Source organism: Conger conger, chromosome 1 (assembly GCF_963514075.1).
Source record: "Conger conger chromosome 1, fConCon1.1, whole genome shotgun sequence".
Taxonomy (NCBI): domain Eukaryota; kingdom Metazoa; phylum Chordata; class Actinopteri; order Anguilliformes; family Congridae; genus Conger; species Conger conger.
This window is the reverse complement of record NC_083760.1, coordinates 60,502,133-60,517,830: the sequence shown is the minus strand read 5'-3', so window position 1 is coordinate 60,517,830 and position 15,698 is coordinate 60,502,133. Positions and strand designations below refer to the sequence as shown.

General features: G+C 41.3%; 1 protein-coding gene across 1 annotated transcript in view; it reads left to right on the top strand.

Moving 5' to 3' along the window:
* The window catches only part of grik2 (glutamate receptor, ionotropic, kainate 2), a 192,453-nt gene that overhangs the window by 98,220 nt on the left and 78,535 nt on the right, over positions 1-15,698 (top strand). The window contains exon 8 of the mRNA XM_061234317.1: positions 14,619-14,762. Within this exon, the coding sequence (XP_061090301.1) occupies positions 14,619-14,762 (144 nt within the window). The remainder of the gene's footprint in view (positions 1-14,618; positions 14,763-15,698) is intronic.

Here is a 15,698-nt window from a genome sequence, read left to right as displayed (position 1 = left end):
AGAGAGATGAGGAGAGGTGCCAAAGGTTATGGAAGGGAGGGGGGAATCTGCATGGGGGTCAGACCATTAATGCAATGTCTTCTGAAAAATGGACGCCATGGAGAAAATATGTTGTAAGCCTGACACCAGTGCCCTTTCAATTAACGTCTGGCTCGATTTAACGCTAATGAAAGCAGCCAGATTTCAGCCTAAATGAGTTAAATGGAACTTGCCTGCTTAGACATCAAAGAGACAATGACAGGAAGGAAATGCTCATGTTTTGGAGCAGTTGCTGCTTTTAGCATGTTGATTCCAGCAACAAATTGATCCCAGCAACAGAGCAGGTGTGTTGGAGTGGGCTAATCAGTCAGAATGTCAACACCTGCAATAGAATGTGATTTTCTCTGTGGAGCTTCTATCCACGGTATTTTTTGTCAGAAATGAGGGTGCTGCCATGTTTTTAGATTTTGTTTACACATTTATGGTTTCTGTAGATGACAGTATTAATTATTTCCCTGTAAATACATGACTGTTCACAAATAAATACTTGACTGTTCTAATGTTACTCGCTATTGTGCAAACAGTAATACGTTTGTGACGCAGATGGCTCATGCTCAAAGAGAAATAAATGAATCAATACCTTTTATCAATAAAGTTGACACAACCAACTGAGTAGTATAATATTGATATTATAGTGACCCGAGTTGGTTGAACGCTGAATCTCAGTGACTGCCTGGTTAACTATCGGCTAGCTATTCCATTATCTTGGAGCTACAATCCATCTGTAATCTTGGAGGAAATCAATGAACATACACTGGTCCAATGCTAGCCTTGTTGGGCATTTGGGGTTTGGGCAGCCCATATTATTGTGCTGGTCCTAATGGAGAGGCGTATGCGAGCCCTACTGCAGGAAGAACACAATTTGCCATGCACTGAGCGTGAGGGAGATGCCCACTGAATGTCCACTGTAAGAGCAACCATTGTGCCCGTGAAGGCCCAGGCATCAAAACTTTGCCAGTTCACCTATTTTGTTGCCCTTTATTTCCACTATTTCAGCTTTGCATATTCATTATAGCCGCTCAGTCTGGCTGCCCAACCCAGTCAAAACCCAAAATATGCCTTCAGGTTGCTATGTTGGGTTGTATGTTGGGTTTCATTCAGGTAGCCTGTTCATTTGAGGTTCACTACATGATGCACTGTATAATTATTTGCTATTTTTAATTCAATGATATGAGTTCATTCTTTCAGAACACTCTGGGAAAGTGGGAACTTTCCTTGTTAAGAAGAAACATGGTGTGTTTTCTTTTAATTATTCGCTGCTAAGCAAACCCTTTTAAGCTATTAATGAATCTATCAGCGTAAAAGTAAAGGCTAAATTAAGATTGAACTACAACTCCTATGAGGGAGCTATGTTTAATAGTGACTTATGGGACTAGTTGTTGCTAGTTTTTGCATTCAGTATGATGATTCTCCAAACTCTACATAAAAGGATCGGCTCATCATCAAAACATTCAAAGAAGATTTTGTCACATTTTAATTTGTAATTTTCTTCAATTTGTGGAAAGAAAGCTTGGGTCTCATAGCTGCTGCTGTTGCTGCAGAGATTTGGCCTGGAACGTCCTGCTGGACTGGGAAATCCCACTTCATAAGGAGAACCCATATACTCCCAGGGTGTATATTCTCATACATACTATAATTACACGACTTCATCTGCATTGTACTGCTGGGGTAATTAGTTTCATTGGAAGACACTTTGCCATAGTTTCAATCCAAACTCCATCTGAACATTTTACAATATTATTCAGGGTTGTATTCATTTTCTCAGTTTTTCATTATGGTAGGCGGAGAAATTTTGGACCATGGAAGCAATATAGTAAATCATACTCAGTGGAGACATAATATTCATTTTCACTGACCAAACAATTTCTGTGAAAAAACAGTGTAAGAAGCATAAATCAGAAAACAATTCAGTATTGTGTGTTTTTGTTTTGCAAGCATAGCATCAGTCGTGATCAAATGAAACAATAAATAGTTTTTAAAATGCAGTTTGCTATTAAGTGTGCCTTGGGTTGTTAGTTTGGTGTATAGTTTGGGATCTGGTCCGTTTTTGCTATTTCTATACGATCCATTCAGACCCTCAACCCATGGAATCGGAATCTTCTTTGATCTGCAGCTGCACTCCACTGATCGTCACTATTCATTAACCCGGCTGATGTTTTCACAGTACTTCCCCGAATACATCTTTGTGTGCTGTCCGTTCTACAGGACCTCATCTAAAACCCCCGAGAACATTCCAGAGGGAGGCAAAAAACCAAATCTGGTTATTGGTTGAGGAGAGGAAGAGACAAAAAAATCAACAGAAAGCAATACTACATGTGTTGATATCTTCTGAACAAAGGAGATGCCTCAGAAACAGTGTATTAAAGGTTTTGCGTACACATTGTGAGACATCCACACAAGTGTAAATAGTGTCTCGTGTTCAGGATGATTTAAGAGGGTTGACACAAAGAGTGGATTGTGACACTGAATGATGCGCCATCCCCCTAACTAATTAAAGAAAGCTGTAATTACATATAGAGCTGAAAGAGATCAGTTATGTTGATGGAGCTGCGTTCTGACATTGAGAGAGAGGCTTCCTTGAAAGTCACTGGAAGAAACGACAGTGCCATAAATCACCAGCTAATGCAGCTCAAACTAGAGGCCACATGAACCTCACTGTCACCACTTATAGAAATGGATAAAACACTTTCCATTCCAACAATACACGGCTAAATAAAAAAATCATTTAAAATATCTAAAATACAAAATATTAATAAGACCTATATTTAGACTGGCACATTGTAGCAGGATATTCCTTAGGGTGTGTGTCTATAATTACAACTAAAATGTACTAAAATACATGAAATATACACTCACTGAGCACTTTATTACGTAGACCTGTACACCAGCTTAATGCAAATATTTAATCAGCCAATCATGTGGCAGCGACATGGTCAAGAGGTTCAGCTGTTTTTCAGACCGATGTCAGAATGGGGATGAAATGTGATCTAAGTGACTTTGACCATGGAATGATTCTTGGTGCCAGACAGGGTGGTTTAAATATCTCTGAAACCGCTGCTGTCCTGTGATTTTCATGCACAATAGTCTCTACAGTTTGCAAAGAATGGTGCAAAAAACAAACAGCAGCAGTTCTGCAGACAGAAACACCTTGTTAATGAGAGACATTGGAGGAGAATGGCCAGACTGGTCAAAAATGGCAGAAAGGTGACAGTAACGCAAATAACCACACATTACAACAGTGGTATGCAGAAGAGCATCTCTGAACATACAATGCATCATAACTCTAGGTTACAGCAGTAGAAGTAAAAAAAATAAGTCTACTAAATAAGTCTAATAAATACCTAATAAAGTGCTCACTGAGTGCATGATCTGTATTTTTACATTACAATTTGCTCTATGGGCACATGGTTTAAAAATGCAACATTTTAATACATTAATAACATCTATGAAACCTCTTCTTTTTCTTCAGCTCCTTTGTCATCTTCTACATAGCAGCAGGAGCTGCATTAGTAGTATTAGAAGTACAGTGTTGATTAGCCATTGTAGTTCTGATTCATTGTATAGTTAAACCTACAAAAAAGCCTTTTCAGTTGACCCAGATCATTGCCAGACCTAAATCTGTGCTTTGTCTTGCAGGCAGAAATTACAGCCTCAAAACAGTTGATGAATTCCGGTGCACCAGGGGTGTTCTTGTACTACCCTGTGGAAATCTTCACTGTAGGATTAGCTTTTTTCAATTTGCGAATTGAAACAGCATCATTGTTTTAATTTAATCCCATGTCGTGATTCAAACTAAACTTCCACCCCCCCCACCTTCCACCCTCCACACAAAAACACCCAATGGATTAGAAATAGTATCATCTCCAACTGAGTGAAAAGACACTTAATCTTTTGGAAGAAGGGGGAAAAAAGCATCGAACAGGATAATTATGTTAAATCTATTAACGGCTGCTAATTAATTTAGCGTGCTGCTAAACTCTCAAAGGTAAAGACGTGATATATCCGAAGATAATGGAGCTGAAGTGATATGATACTGGCGTTTGAGAGGCCCGTCGGTGCGGTGGAGAGTCTCCTCGGCTGCTCTGCAGACAGAGCGGGTTCAGGAAAGTCTCCCAACATTGGTATGGGCGGCGGGATGGACTTATTTGGGTGATTAACATTCCGGAGGGGGGGTCGCTGTGCGACGGCGACCTTTCGCGTGGCGTGTGGGCGGGCAAACATGTGGAGAGGCGAGAGGCTAAAGCGCGCGTTAATCGAGTGCCGCCGAGGATCAGGGGGAGACGGGCGCCACCGTGCTCGAGCGGGGCTGCAGCCGCGTAGCTTATTACCCAGAAGGCGAGGCGGGTCAGGACTCTCCCCGGGTGGGCTGCACGGCGCGGAACAGCGAGGGGACACGTATCCAGGGGGCACACTCCGTCCCCCATTTGCATTAATCTGCACGGAGAAGCGGTCGAAGTTGTAAAAACGGATGACTCGATAACCTTTGATGTCATATTATCGTGCAAGGATTAAGATTTTAATACATTTAAATACATGTCTTTTAATTATATTCATTATGTATGTTAATGCGTATCACACAAAAACCCAATAGACCATGTTGGCTCAGAGGGACGGACATGTATCTAAGTATTGCAAGTGAAAACAAGGCATTGCAATAGATTCTAGTATATTTTATAAAAATACATGCAGTACCTTGTGATTATGTTAATCATAATGTAATGGGCTAAAGAACACAGATCATATTTCATTAGAATATGCAATATGCATATCTGCTAGCGTATGAAACTGTGCCAGTGAATGGTCTTTAGAAGTACAGATGAGATAGGCAGTGGGTGTTTGATAGGCATCGGTGGTAATACAGCTCACTTTAAGCATTTGTGTGAGTGCTACATTCCTGCTGGAGGTATCTTCTCCCGAGCGAAAATCCGTCTGATTCTAAATCAATCTATAATTTAGTCCAAAGTGTTCAGAATAGGTAAAAACTAAATCTCTGTTCTGGGTATTCTCAGTTCAGTTATGGCCAGGGCTCCCTGGTGCAGTGGGCTGGTCCTGGATGCATCCCATTAGGCAGTGTGCATTCAGAGTGATTGACGGGAGCGTGAGCGAATCAGACAAGATCTCCGAGTGCCACATCCTTTCTCACCTCCACTCCACCGCGGGCAGCCATGTTGTTGCAACAAACCTGTTACTCCTAAACGAGCCAGCAATAACACCCTTGGCCAGGGCAATTTCATGATTCATTTAGCCCAATAAAGAGCTGATATTAAAGTTCAGGTATTTATCAATAATAGCTCCTTTTAGTTACCGGGCTACAGTTCAGTCAGTAAAAGAGCTGAGGAGAATGTGTTTCATTGGCCGGAATAACGATACAGATTATACACCCGGTGGAGAGTTCTGCTATTGCTCATGCACCACAGAACCTGGCAAACTCACTGGTGGAAAAATGTAACTTAACATAACATATCTGTTATCTTTTATACATCTTTAATACATAAAATCAACCTGGTAAAGAAATATAATTATTACATTTAATAATAATTGTAATAAAAAAATTTTTTGGAAAAACATTGCACTTTGCTTGCATATTGCATAAACAGAATTGATTTACAGATAAAGGACGAATAAACTGAACTTGAATCTGATTATATATCCCTCCTGTACTCTGAGCCAAAAGATGGATGTCATACTGTGTAATAAAGCAGGGTTCACTGTGCGGCATTGAGCAGTGGGATTCTGTAAGGGCTCTCAATGCAAAGTCAGGCAGGCAGTTCAGAGGCTCCATTGGGTTTAACATTACCAGGAGCCTGGCCAAAATGGCTGCCGCAGAGTGACAAGCAGTATAGTGTTGCCCGGATGGTGTCTTCCCCTCCAATGATATCTGTGCCCACTTTGCCCACCCACTAACAAGGGCAATCAAGGAGAAAAGTGACAAAACGGCTGATGTCTTCTTTTTGGTGTTTTCTTTTCTGGCTGGAAGGCCTGCTGTAAATGGTAGAAAGGACTACCAAGCTTGATAGGTTTAAGAATGACTACATTCAGAGATATAAAAGGAAAATACAACAATTCAGTGTGCTGTCTTCAGTGTGCTGTCTGAGGCTCTATGTTCATATGCAAGACGTATTCTAGATAATGGTGCTTATCCTGGTTATTGTCAAAATAAGTTTACATGCAACATCAAATGCATTTGATATTCCTATCTTTCCATCTATTCGATCTTCAGAATACTCAATTATCCCGGTAAAAGATCTAAAAACAAGTTCCTGCTTACAATATTATTATTGTTTGTTGGAGTTGCTGTCTTTCTGCAAACTAGCTTATTGTGAAAAGTCATTGTCGTTATTAACTTTCCCGGAAACATTGTTTAAAGACATTCACTGATGCAGTACTTCTGCTGTCCAGAAATTGTATTATATTCTTAACCCTCAGACGACAAACATATTTTGCACACACAAATTACCAACTGGGGTCAGATAAGACGCCAATTTCAAACTAATATATCTGTACGTTTAATAAAACTCTTGTTTTTATTATGCCAGAACCCATGTGTTATCTTTCACTTCTGGTCATTCCGCAAGGAGTATGTTTTGTTGCAACAAACTGCAAAAAACAAAAATTCTCTAAGTGTATTTGTCTTATATTTGGACTTAAAATCTTATTTCTATTTCTTTTCTTTTTTTTTTTAAGACAAAAGATATTGCCAATGAGGTGAGATAGTTTTACTAATTTCAAGAGTTTTCCACATTTAAAGCTAACAGCAATATTTTATACTCAAGAGAAAAAATGAGATTTTAAATGTCAAAACAGGCCAAAACACTTGGTAAGACTTTTAGACTTATTTGGCATCAGACCAGCCCCGTTCACATTGCCACTGGCCAGTCCTGACGATGTTCAGTGATGAATGCACTCGCAGGGGCAGGCTGTCACACTCATTCCAGCCATGCAGATCTGAGTTTCTCAGTTTGTGTTGAACAACAATTACAGGGGTCAGCCAGGACTGAATCTGCATATGTTTGCCTTGTGCTTGGTCTATGCAGTCAGACGTATATCGGCAGTTGTGTTGGCACAGTTGGACTGCGTATCGGTTGTGTTCTCGCCGCAGTCAGACTGAATGTCAGCGGAGTTAATTGCGCATTCGTGCCGAATCTTGACAGTGTTGTTTTGTGTCATCAGACTGTACGTATATTGGCAGTATTGTCTATGCGGTCAGAAGGAATATCGGCAGTCTTGATTACGTATCCGGGCTAAGTCCTGACACTGTTTTCTGTGCTTTCAGACCACATATTGGTAGTGTGCTCAGTGCAGTCAGACTGGATATTGGTGTTGTTGCACAGTCAGGCAGTATAATATCCGTGCTGCCCGAACAGTCAGACTTCATATATGGGAAGTGGCGTCTGCATTGGTCTGCAGGCGGCTGCAGGAGGGGTTCCTGGGAAAGGCAGGCTCCCAGAGGTGCCGCATCTGTTTGCATAGCACTGTATCATATCGATTATCACGTCCTTCTGCAGCTGGGGAATCAATACAGTGGGTGAGGAGGCTTCAGTTTGGATTAAAATTGAGGAGTATGGCCAGAGAACCCTCACTAAGCAGAATCTCACTTCCCCTGTCATGTCAGGGGCTATTCTCATATGTAATACATACACTCAGTGAGCACTTTATTAGGCATTTATTAGACTTATTTTTTTTAGACTTATTGGTCTTCTGCTGCTGTAGCCTAACCACTTAGACACACACATTGTGTGTTCATGCATTGTATGTTCTTCTGCATATCACTGTTGTAATGTGTGGTTATTTGCATTACTGTCACCTTCCTGTCAGCTTTGACCAGTCTGGCCATTTCCCTTTGACCTCTCTCTTTAGCAAGGGCTTTCTGCCTGCAGAACTTCTCCTCACTGGATATATATATATTTTTTTTTGCACCATTCTCTGCTTGTTGTGCATGAAAATCCAAGCAGATCAGCAGTTACAGAAATAGTTAAACCAGCCTGTCTGGCACCAACAATTATGCCACAGTCGAAATCACTGAGATCACATTTTTCTCCCATTCTGATGGTTGATGTGAATATTAACTGAAACTCCTGACCCATATCTGCATGATTTGCTGCATGAATAATTGCACAAATAAGTATGTGTCAAGGTGTTCCTAATAAAGTGATCAATGGCTCAGTGATCACTTTCTTTGTTTATGCGCATGCATGCACTTTGTTGTATGTCGCTCTGGATAAGAGCGTCTGCCAAATGCCATTAATGTAATGTAATGTAATACTATGGATTGATATTTTACACTATTATTACACATATTATTTTACCACAAACCTTAAATAAGTGGATTTAAGCTTTATGGTAAAATAGGTCATGCTGTACAAAATGATGAAATTGCCTACATCTGGATAATTGTTGTGTTGTGATTAACTAATTGGACAATTCAATCTTAATTTTTTTCCAAATAGTCATTGCAGTTTTGCTTTGGCTGTACTAGATCACTGGCAGCCCATGGCTGTGAAATGTCCATCATTGTTTTAAACACAGAGATTCATCGACTAGGCTAGTCAATTATCCATCTATCTTTCAGTGATTCAGACTTGGGGCAGGCTGGGTTGTGTGTCTGTTTATGTGTGTGCTTTTTCTGTGTGCATATGTGTGTCTGCGTGTGTGTGTGTGTGTGTGTGCGTGTGCATGTGCGATTGTTATCTCCACTCAAGAGGCAGAGGCTGTTATCACAAGCCCAGAAACGTACGTGTTGATAATTCCTTGAGGGAGAAAGTCGAGGCGATGGTGCAGAAACTCTGTTCGACTGCCTCTGGGAGTCGGGCCTGTCACAGGGAGCTAGCCCTACAGTACACCAGAGTCACAGTTCACAGTGATATTCACAGACCATCCCCTCATGACACAATGGCAATTTAGTGTCATTAATTAAAGAGGGGACTGGAATTCATCTCCCAGCCTATGTGTCTGAAAGCTGTGACCCATTTGAATGCCATTTGGTGTGCTTGTATGCTTTTGTTTTGCATCCAATTCCAGTTGAATGTCGCAAGAATCACAAATATAGTCTCATTTTAATCTTTCAGAAAAAATCAAAATATTTTAATACATATTGCATGAAGATATTGCAATGCTCGACAATGTATGGAGAGATATTGCAATTTATTGCAATATTTAAAAAATATATATAAATATGCTTCTGAAATATATATATTCAAAAATACCATACATTTATATTCCTGTAAGGAGTGACTTGGTTTCATCCAGTCAATTTCATTCAGTTGCCAATTCCTTAACCACCATTCCACCCCAAATGGAAATAATTCTATTTAATATTCAGTGTTTAGCCTGTTCCCCTGTAAACCCGTGGCACAGAGCACATTATGTTTCAATCACAGGACTTGAAGGTCCATGCCAGACTCTGATGCCGGCATCTCCTGCTACTTCAGAAAAAAACACAAACACGCAGTTTAGAATTTTAAAAAGGATTTAAAAATCACAAAACCACCCAGAACTGGGAAAACCAGTGAAAGCTACTATCTACATATGCTTATCTTTCCATCCCCATTTAATTGAGTTGACTTCATTATAGATTTTGGTTTTAATTCTGTCTAATGATTACTGAAGTGCATCCTCTCTCTGCCGGTGCGTGCTGTGCTGTACTGTATTTTACTGTGTATTTTTGAGCTGGAAATGAATGCCATAAATTGAAAGCCGAACTGGAGTCATCCATAAATCCATACATTTGCTCAAAATGTAATTCCGTTTTAATCAACCACTCAAATTATATTTAATCTCTGCCCCCTTCTCACTCACCTCCTACCACCCAGCCATCCCCAGTTTCTTGTCTCCCTGTCTTGTTCTCTCATGTGCCTCTTTTTTGCCCTCTACTTATCTCCCCCCCACCACTCTCGCTCTCTCCTCCAAGGTGGTGGTAGAGTAGGGGTGGGAGAGGAAGCAGGAATTAGGCGTAAAAGAGAAAGCATCAAGGGTAATATTTATACTGGCTGACACAAGGGAGAGGAGCAGCTTTTAAAGCATTTAGCTTTAATTTTATTCAGCTCTGACATAATTGATTTTAATGAGATGTTTATGCAGTGAAATAGCCGTGTTGCTAAATCGTAGCCAGCCAGCCTGATAGGGGTCTTTTGCGTCTTGCACTGGGAAAAAACGCTGCTTCTCTACTCTAGTTTTGTTTTCTTTACTCTTTATTCCTTTTTTTAGTCTCTGCCATCTTGATGTTTGGTGCGGAACATTTTGCGAAGGTGAAAGGTCACCAAGATGTGTGTTGTGAATCCTCCAAGACAACTAAAGAGGAACTGCATTCACTCTTGGGTGATTCAAGGCTTTGAAAGCTTGTCCATATTTTATTTCATTATCCATTTTCCATGGCATGGGGCAGCTGAATATGCAAAGTCACTGTTCCCCTTGGGTAGGACAAAGGTCTATGGGGTCATCACTCAATTCATCCATTTCAAGCTTCAAAAGCTCAAAGTAATGCAAGCTTCCATGGATATGCTCTATATGAATTGAGAAATTAAGGTGATTTATATTTATGATTTACAACACTTTATTTAACATAAAGTAAAAAATGACAGTAAAATATATATTTTTTAAAAATATTGGAATTTATTGTCAATAAGCCTGACATCAGCCCATTCCCTTAAAATGGTACAGGATTAGAGAATAGAGATAATGTAATTTCCTTAGTTTTAATGCCAAGTTGTTCACTGAATGATCCCCTGTTTTCTAGTTCATGTAAGGGGGATGGATGAGTTTTTGTGTTTGGTGGGTAGAAAGAATCGGTGACCATGGTGACAAGGCAGCCTTCAGGACCAATCAGCCGCTCTGTCAGTGACCCCACACATCCACACACACTGGCACAGCATCCAAAGCTATTGGTTGTCACTCCCCACTCTTCTGACCACTCGGATTGACTGGCAGGTGTGGTGTCTCACTAAGGTGTTGATTAACTGCCACTCAGTGACATTGCCCGGTCACTGACGGGGGAGTTGGGGTGGGGGACAGAGAGGGCATGAGTGACAGCTGTGTGAACAAAAGCTAGCCTGCCCCCCCAATACGGGGCTGCCAGGAGAGAGGATTTTATTACCAGGGACAGCCAAAGCGTTTGTTTTCAAATTTTTGTAGTTTGAGGGGAAGTATAAAAATGTATTTTCGTTATTTTGTCTGACATTTCTTTTCAATTCTTTCTGTGAAGTCTGTTCTGGATCGGTTTACAGCTACAATGCTACAATGTCATTATTCCCCACACAACCGCGCAAAGCCAACTGCAATGTTATAAAAAGTTGCAATGAGGTTTGTTTTGCCAAGATTGTGGTCGATTTCAATCTTGTAACTCTGAGAATAGTCTCAGAATGTTCACCTGTTACACTGCACCTTATAGTATATTTTATATAAAATATAGTTTATTTGCCTCGTACCTAGAGTAAAGGTACTATTCTCAAGGGTAACGCAGCCATACCCCATTGGGGAATATGATGAAGCGACATTAGCGTTACAGGTCCAGTCCCTTACCTGCTATAAAACTGCACTCCAAAGTGCAGAAAATGGCTTCATCACAACAAACTAAACCTGTGATTAGTTATGCATCACAGACAATATAACAAAGCCTCGATGTAACAATATGTCCTTTTTATCGTAGAACAGAACAAATGGTGGTAAAAACACTTCATACTCAAAAAAAAAAAAAAATGACAGTGCTGGCCTTGCCTCCTTTAAACTCTGTGTAGTAATCGTTGGTAAGTTTCCAAACAACACTTGGAAACTTACCACCACAACAGGAAGCAGATCAGAAAGCCAACGTGGCAGACTCATTAAAAAGAGCACGGGCCTCTCCTGTGTTCTGTGTTCCTTCAGTAGCATAACAAAGAGCACCTAACTTTGATCCCTTAGAAAGAATAAATAAATACTGGAGATAAATCGTGAAAAAAAACATTGTCTATTCCCTTTGATATCCGTAAGAGAAACACTATGAAACTAAAATGAAATGAAAGTAACAAAAATGTAAGGAGCCTAAATGGAGGGAAAAATGTATTTTGCTGGCAAGTGCTCCACGTATCTTTGGTCGGATCAAGCCTGTAATCTTGTGCTTTGATTCCTGGTGCACTGGCATCTGCAGGCAGGCAGTGCATGCCAGATCATGGGAGTGAAAAACAGAGGAGATGTCATCACCTAGACGCGGTCTCAACCAGAAACGCTCGATGCGTTCCGTATAATTAAAAGGAAAACGACAGGTTTCATGATGATTTATTTTGCTAGGCAGCAATTTCAAAAGCGCCCTGAGGCATGATTTCCATACAACAAATGTCTAACGGTGTTGTGATTGCTTTGCAATCATCCGAGACAAACACTAATTAGATTCTTGGACTGTTGAAAAAGGGGGTTTCCTTTAAATAGTTAGTTACCAGACACTTTTCCTCTTGCGTTCCTCTGCCAATAATATTTACCTCTTTGACAGTGTTGAATGGTCAGGTATGTGAATCCGTCACCAAGATAGCTTCAGCCTTTTGGAGCCAGTGCTTAGAGTGTTGATTAGTTTGAAGTGTCCTGGGTTTTTTTGGGCAGAGTGGGTTAAGGAGCTGTTGATATTGGCAGAAATCAGAGAGCAGGAAGCGGAACTGCGAGGAGAAAAATAGGTATGCGATGGAGAAGGATTGTGAAGGTCATGCTCTGTTGAAGCATCCCTTACATTTGGTTTGCTGCTGTTAGCCGCAAATGTTACATAGCATTCGAGGCCTGGGAGCTGGAAACAGGAAAGCTTAAAAATCTTACCTTTAAACTCCATTCCATTTAGTTAGATTAACAAGTGTCAAATTTCTGACTGATCAATTGGAAAGCAATTTCTAAGCTTTTCTTAATTGTCTTTTATAGCTTCTCTTTTTTTCCTCGTCAGTTAGCAGATGTAAATAAGACAGAATTCAGTTTGCTAAAAATCAATTTAATAATTTAAAGAATACACTTAGAGGTGAAGCCCTCCATTAACTGGGCATCATATCAGAGCTGAGTGCAGCGCACAATAAAGAGTAGCAAACAAAAGCTTCATAAAAGCTTTTTCATGAGTATTTAAACTGCAGATTCTGTGCCCACCAGATTAATGGATTCTTAAACTTCCAAGGAATCTTGAATGTGGACAAATATTACACACAAAGTAATATTATTCACAAAGTAACTGTACAGAGTTATCTACATGTTAAATCAGCAATATATTGACAAGATGCCACATAAGTGTGTGACGTTAAGTACAAATAACGCTGTCACACAATAAAATTGGGCACAGGATAATGAACCCTGCATATTGATATTTATTATCCAGCTAATTACTTGCTTGTTGATCAAAGTAAACAAAAATGGAAGATCGGCTTATAAGAAAGAGTTCTGTCCCTTGCCTGTTTTTAAGCTTACCAGCTGTCACTGTACTTATGCATTTGCATAGCACTTCAGACTCAAAGTGAACATTTATCTTTCTTGTAGGCATAATCTAAAAACCACAGTTCAAGTGCTCATAAATTTTGTTGGCGCATACAAATTTTTTATTTTTCACCATTTGATACAGCTTATTGTGATGACTCTGAGAAATCTGTTTCAGACATAACGTAGTTGGCCGGGATTCAGATCTGATGCTGATGGATGTATAGTTTAAGGATAGCGATGATGAGTCTATGTGTGACAGCATGTCGGTTTTAGCTCTGGGCAGTGATAAGTGGTGTCATGGCAACAGATGCCTGTCTGCCATTCCGTAACAGCACATCGATAATTATTTTTTATTTTCTCCCAATTTGGAATGTGCAATGGTGCTCCTGCTAATCGCTGCACCCTCCTTTACCAATTCAGGAGAGCAGACAAGCACATATGCTTGAAATGGGTGATGTCAGTCACGGTTTCTTTATCACTCCACAATCCACAAAGCAAACACCGTTTTAGAGGAGGACACTGCATGAGCAATTTACGCAGGCAGCCAGCTGGTACCAAACTGACCAGAAGGGGTAAATGGTAAATGGTAAATGGTTGGCATTTATATAGCGCCTTTATCCAAAGCGCTGTACAATTGATGCTTGTCATTCACCCATTCATACACACACTCACACCCCAATGGCGATTGGCTGCCATGCAAGGCACCGACCAGCTCATCAGGAGCATTTAGGGGTTAGGTGTCTTGCTCAGGGACATTTCGACACAGCCCAGGTGGGGGATCGAACCGGTTGCCAGACGACTGCTCTTACTGTCTGAGCCATGTCGCCCCTGTGCAATGAGACATAGACCTACCTGCCGACTGAAATCCCCCCTTCCTGCTGTGGCCAGTTATTTGCAGCTCTGTGGAGTTTCCAACCACAATTGTCACTAGCGGATTTAATACCCGATTGTAGGGACCATCCATGCTGCAGAATTGTGGTTTCACAGGTTGAGGAGGCCCCTAGCAGGCCAAACGATTTTTCTGTAATTCCAGATTCCTAGTGATGTGAGAATGAGGGGTCTTGTGATTTCACAGGTTGAAGAGGCCCCTAGCAGGCCCAGAGATGTTTCTGTTCTCCCTGATCCCTGGTGATGTGAGAATGTGAGAATGTCTGTCCTTGTCGTTTCAGACGGACGCAGCTCTGATGTACGACGCGGTCCATGTGGTTGCGGTTGCGGTCCAGCAGTCACCGCAGATCACGGTCAGCTCCTTACAGTGCAACCGGCACAAGCCCTGGCGCTTCGGCAACCGCTTCATGACCCTCATCAAAGAGGTATGGTGGAACCTTCACAGTGACCGCAGAGAGAGAGACATAGAGACATAGAGAGAGAGAGAGAGAGAGAGAGAGAGAGAGAATGCAAGAGAAAGCCGACAAAGAGAGGAAAGAAAGATAAACCACAGAGAGAGAAAGTGTGTGAGAGAGTGAATGCAAGAGAAAGTTGGGAGGGAGTGCGTGAAGGACAAGGATTGTAGGGAGATTTAAAAAATACATATATTCCCTCACTCGGCGTGTGTGCGCCTGTGTGTACACGAGCGCATAAATATGATAATGTGTATATGCATACTTTGTGCACATGCATATCATAACATTCCTTCAACCCCTCTCCCTAACCTGCGACGCGATATTGTAATAAATACATTTCCTCGGAAAAAGCTCCAACCTTATCTTAATCTTCGATAATTATTCTTCGCTGCGCTCGTTTCCGGAAAACTGGGACAGCTAATCCGAAGCTCCCCGTCATTTCCAGCAGTGGATTGCGCAGCCTATATATAGCCCCGATAAACCCTGGCTGTTTGCTCCCTCAGATATTAGAAGTCCCCCTGCTGAGAGCATGAGCGTGAGGGCCAGGCAAGGAGAGGAGCGGGTTCACCACACTTTAAAGCACAGAGGCTCTGAGCTGCAGAACAAATAACACCCCGGCCCCTGGTAAAGACTCCCTTTGTCCAAAAGGCTCCAAGATCATCTTCAGCCTAAGCCCCGGGAGTCAAGTGGATCCAGACGAGCTGTCTCGGGTTCTGTTCGGCCTCTCTGGAGCTGGGCTGGGATCATTTTTCAGAAAAACAGGAGTCATAGTTTGCAGCAGCAGCTGAATCTCTGGTCGTTCAGAGAAAGGGGAAGTCATGATCATGTCAGCAGTGGTCATGTCAGTCACAGCATAGGCTGTTCCAGACAAAACAATACAATGTTTTAACCTTTGTGTTGTCCTCA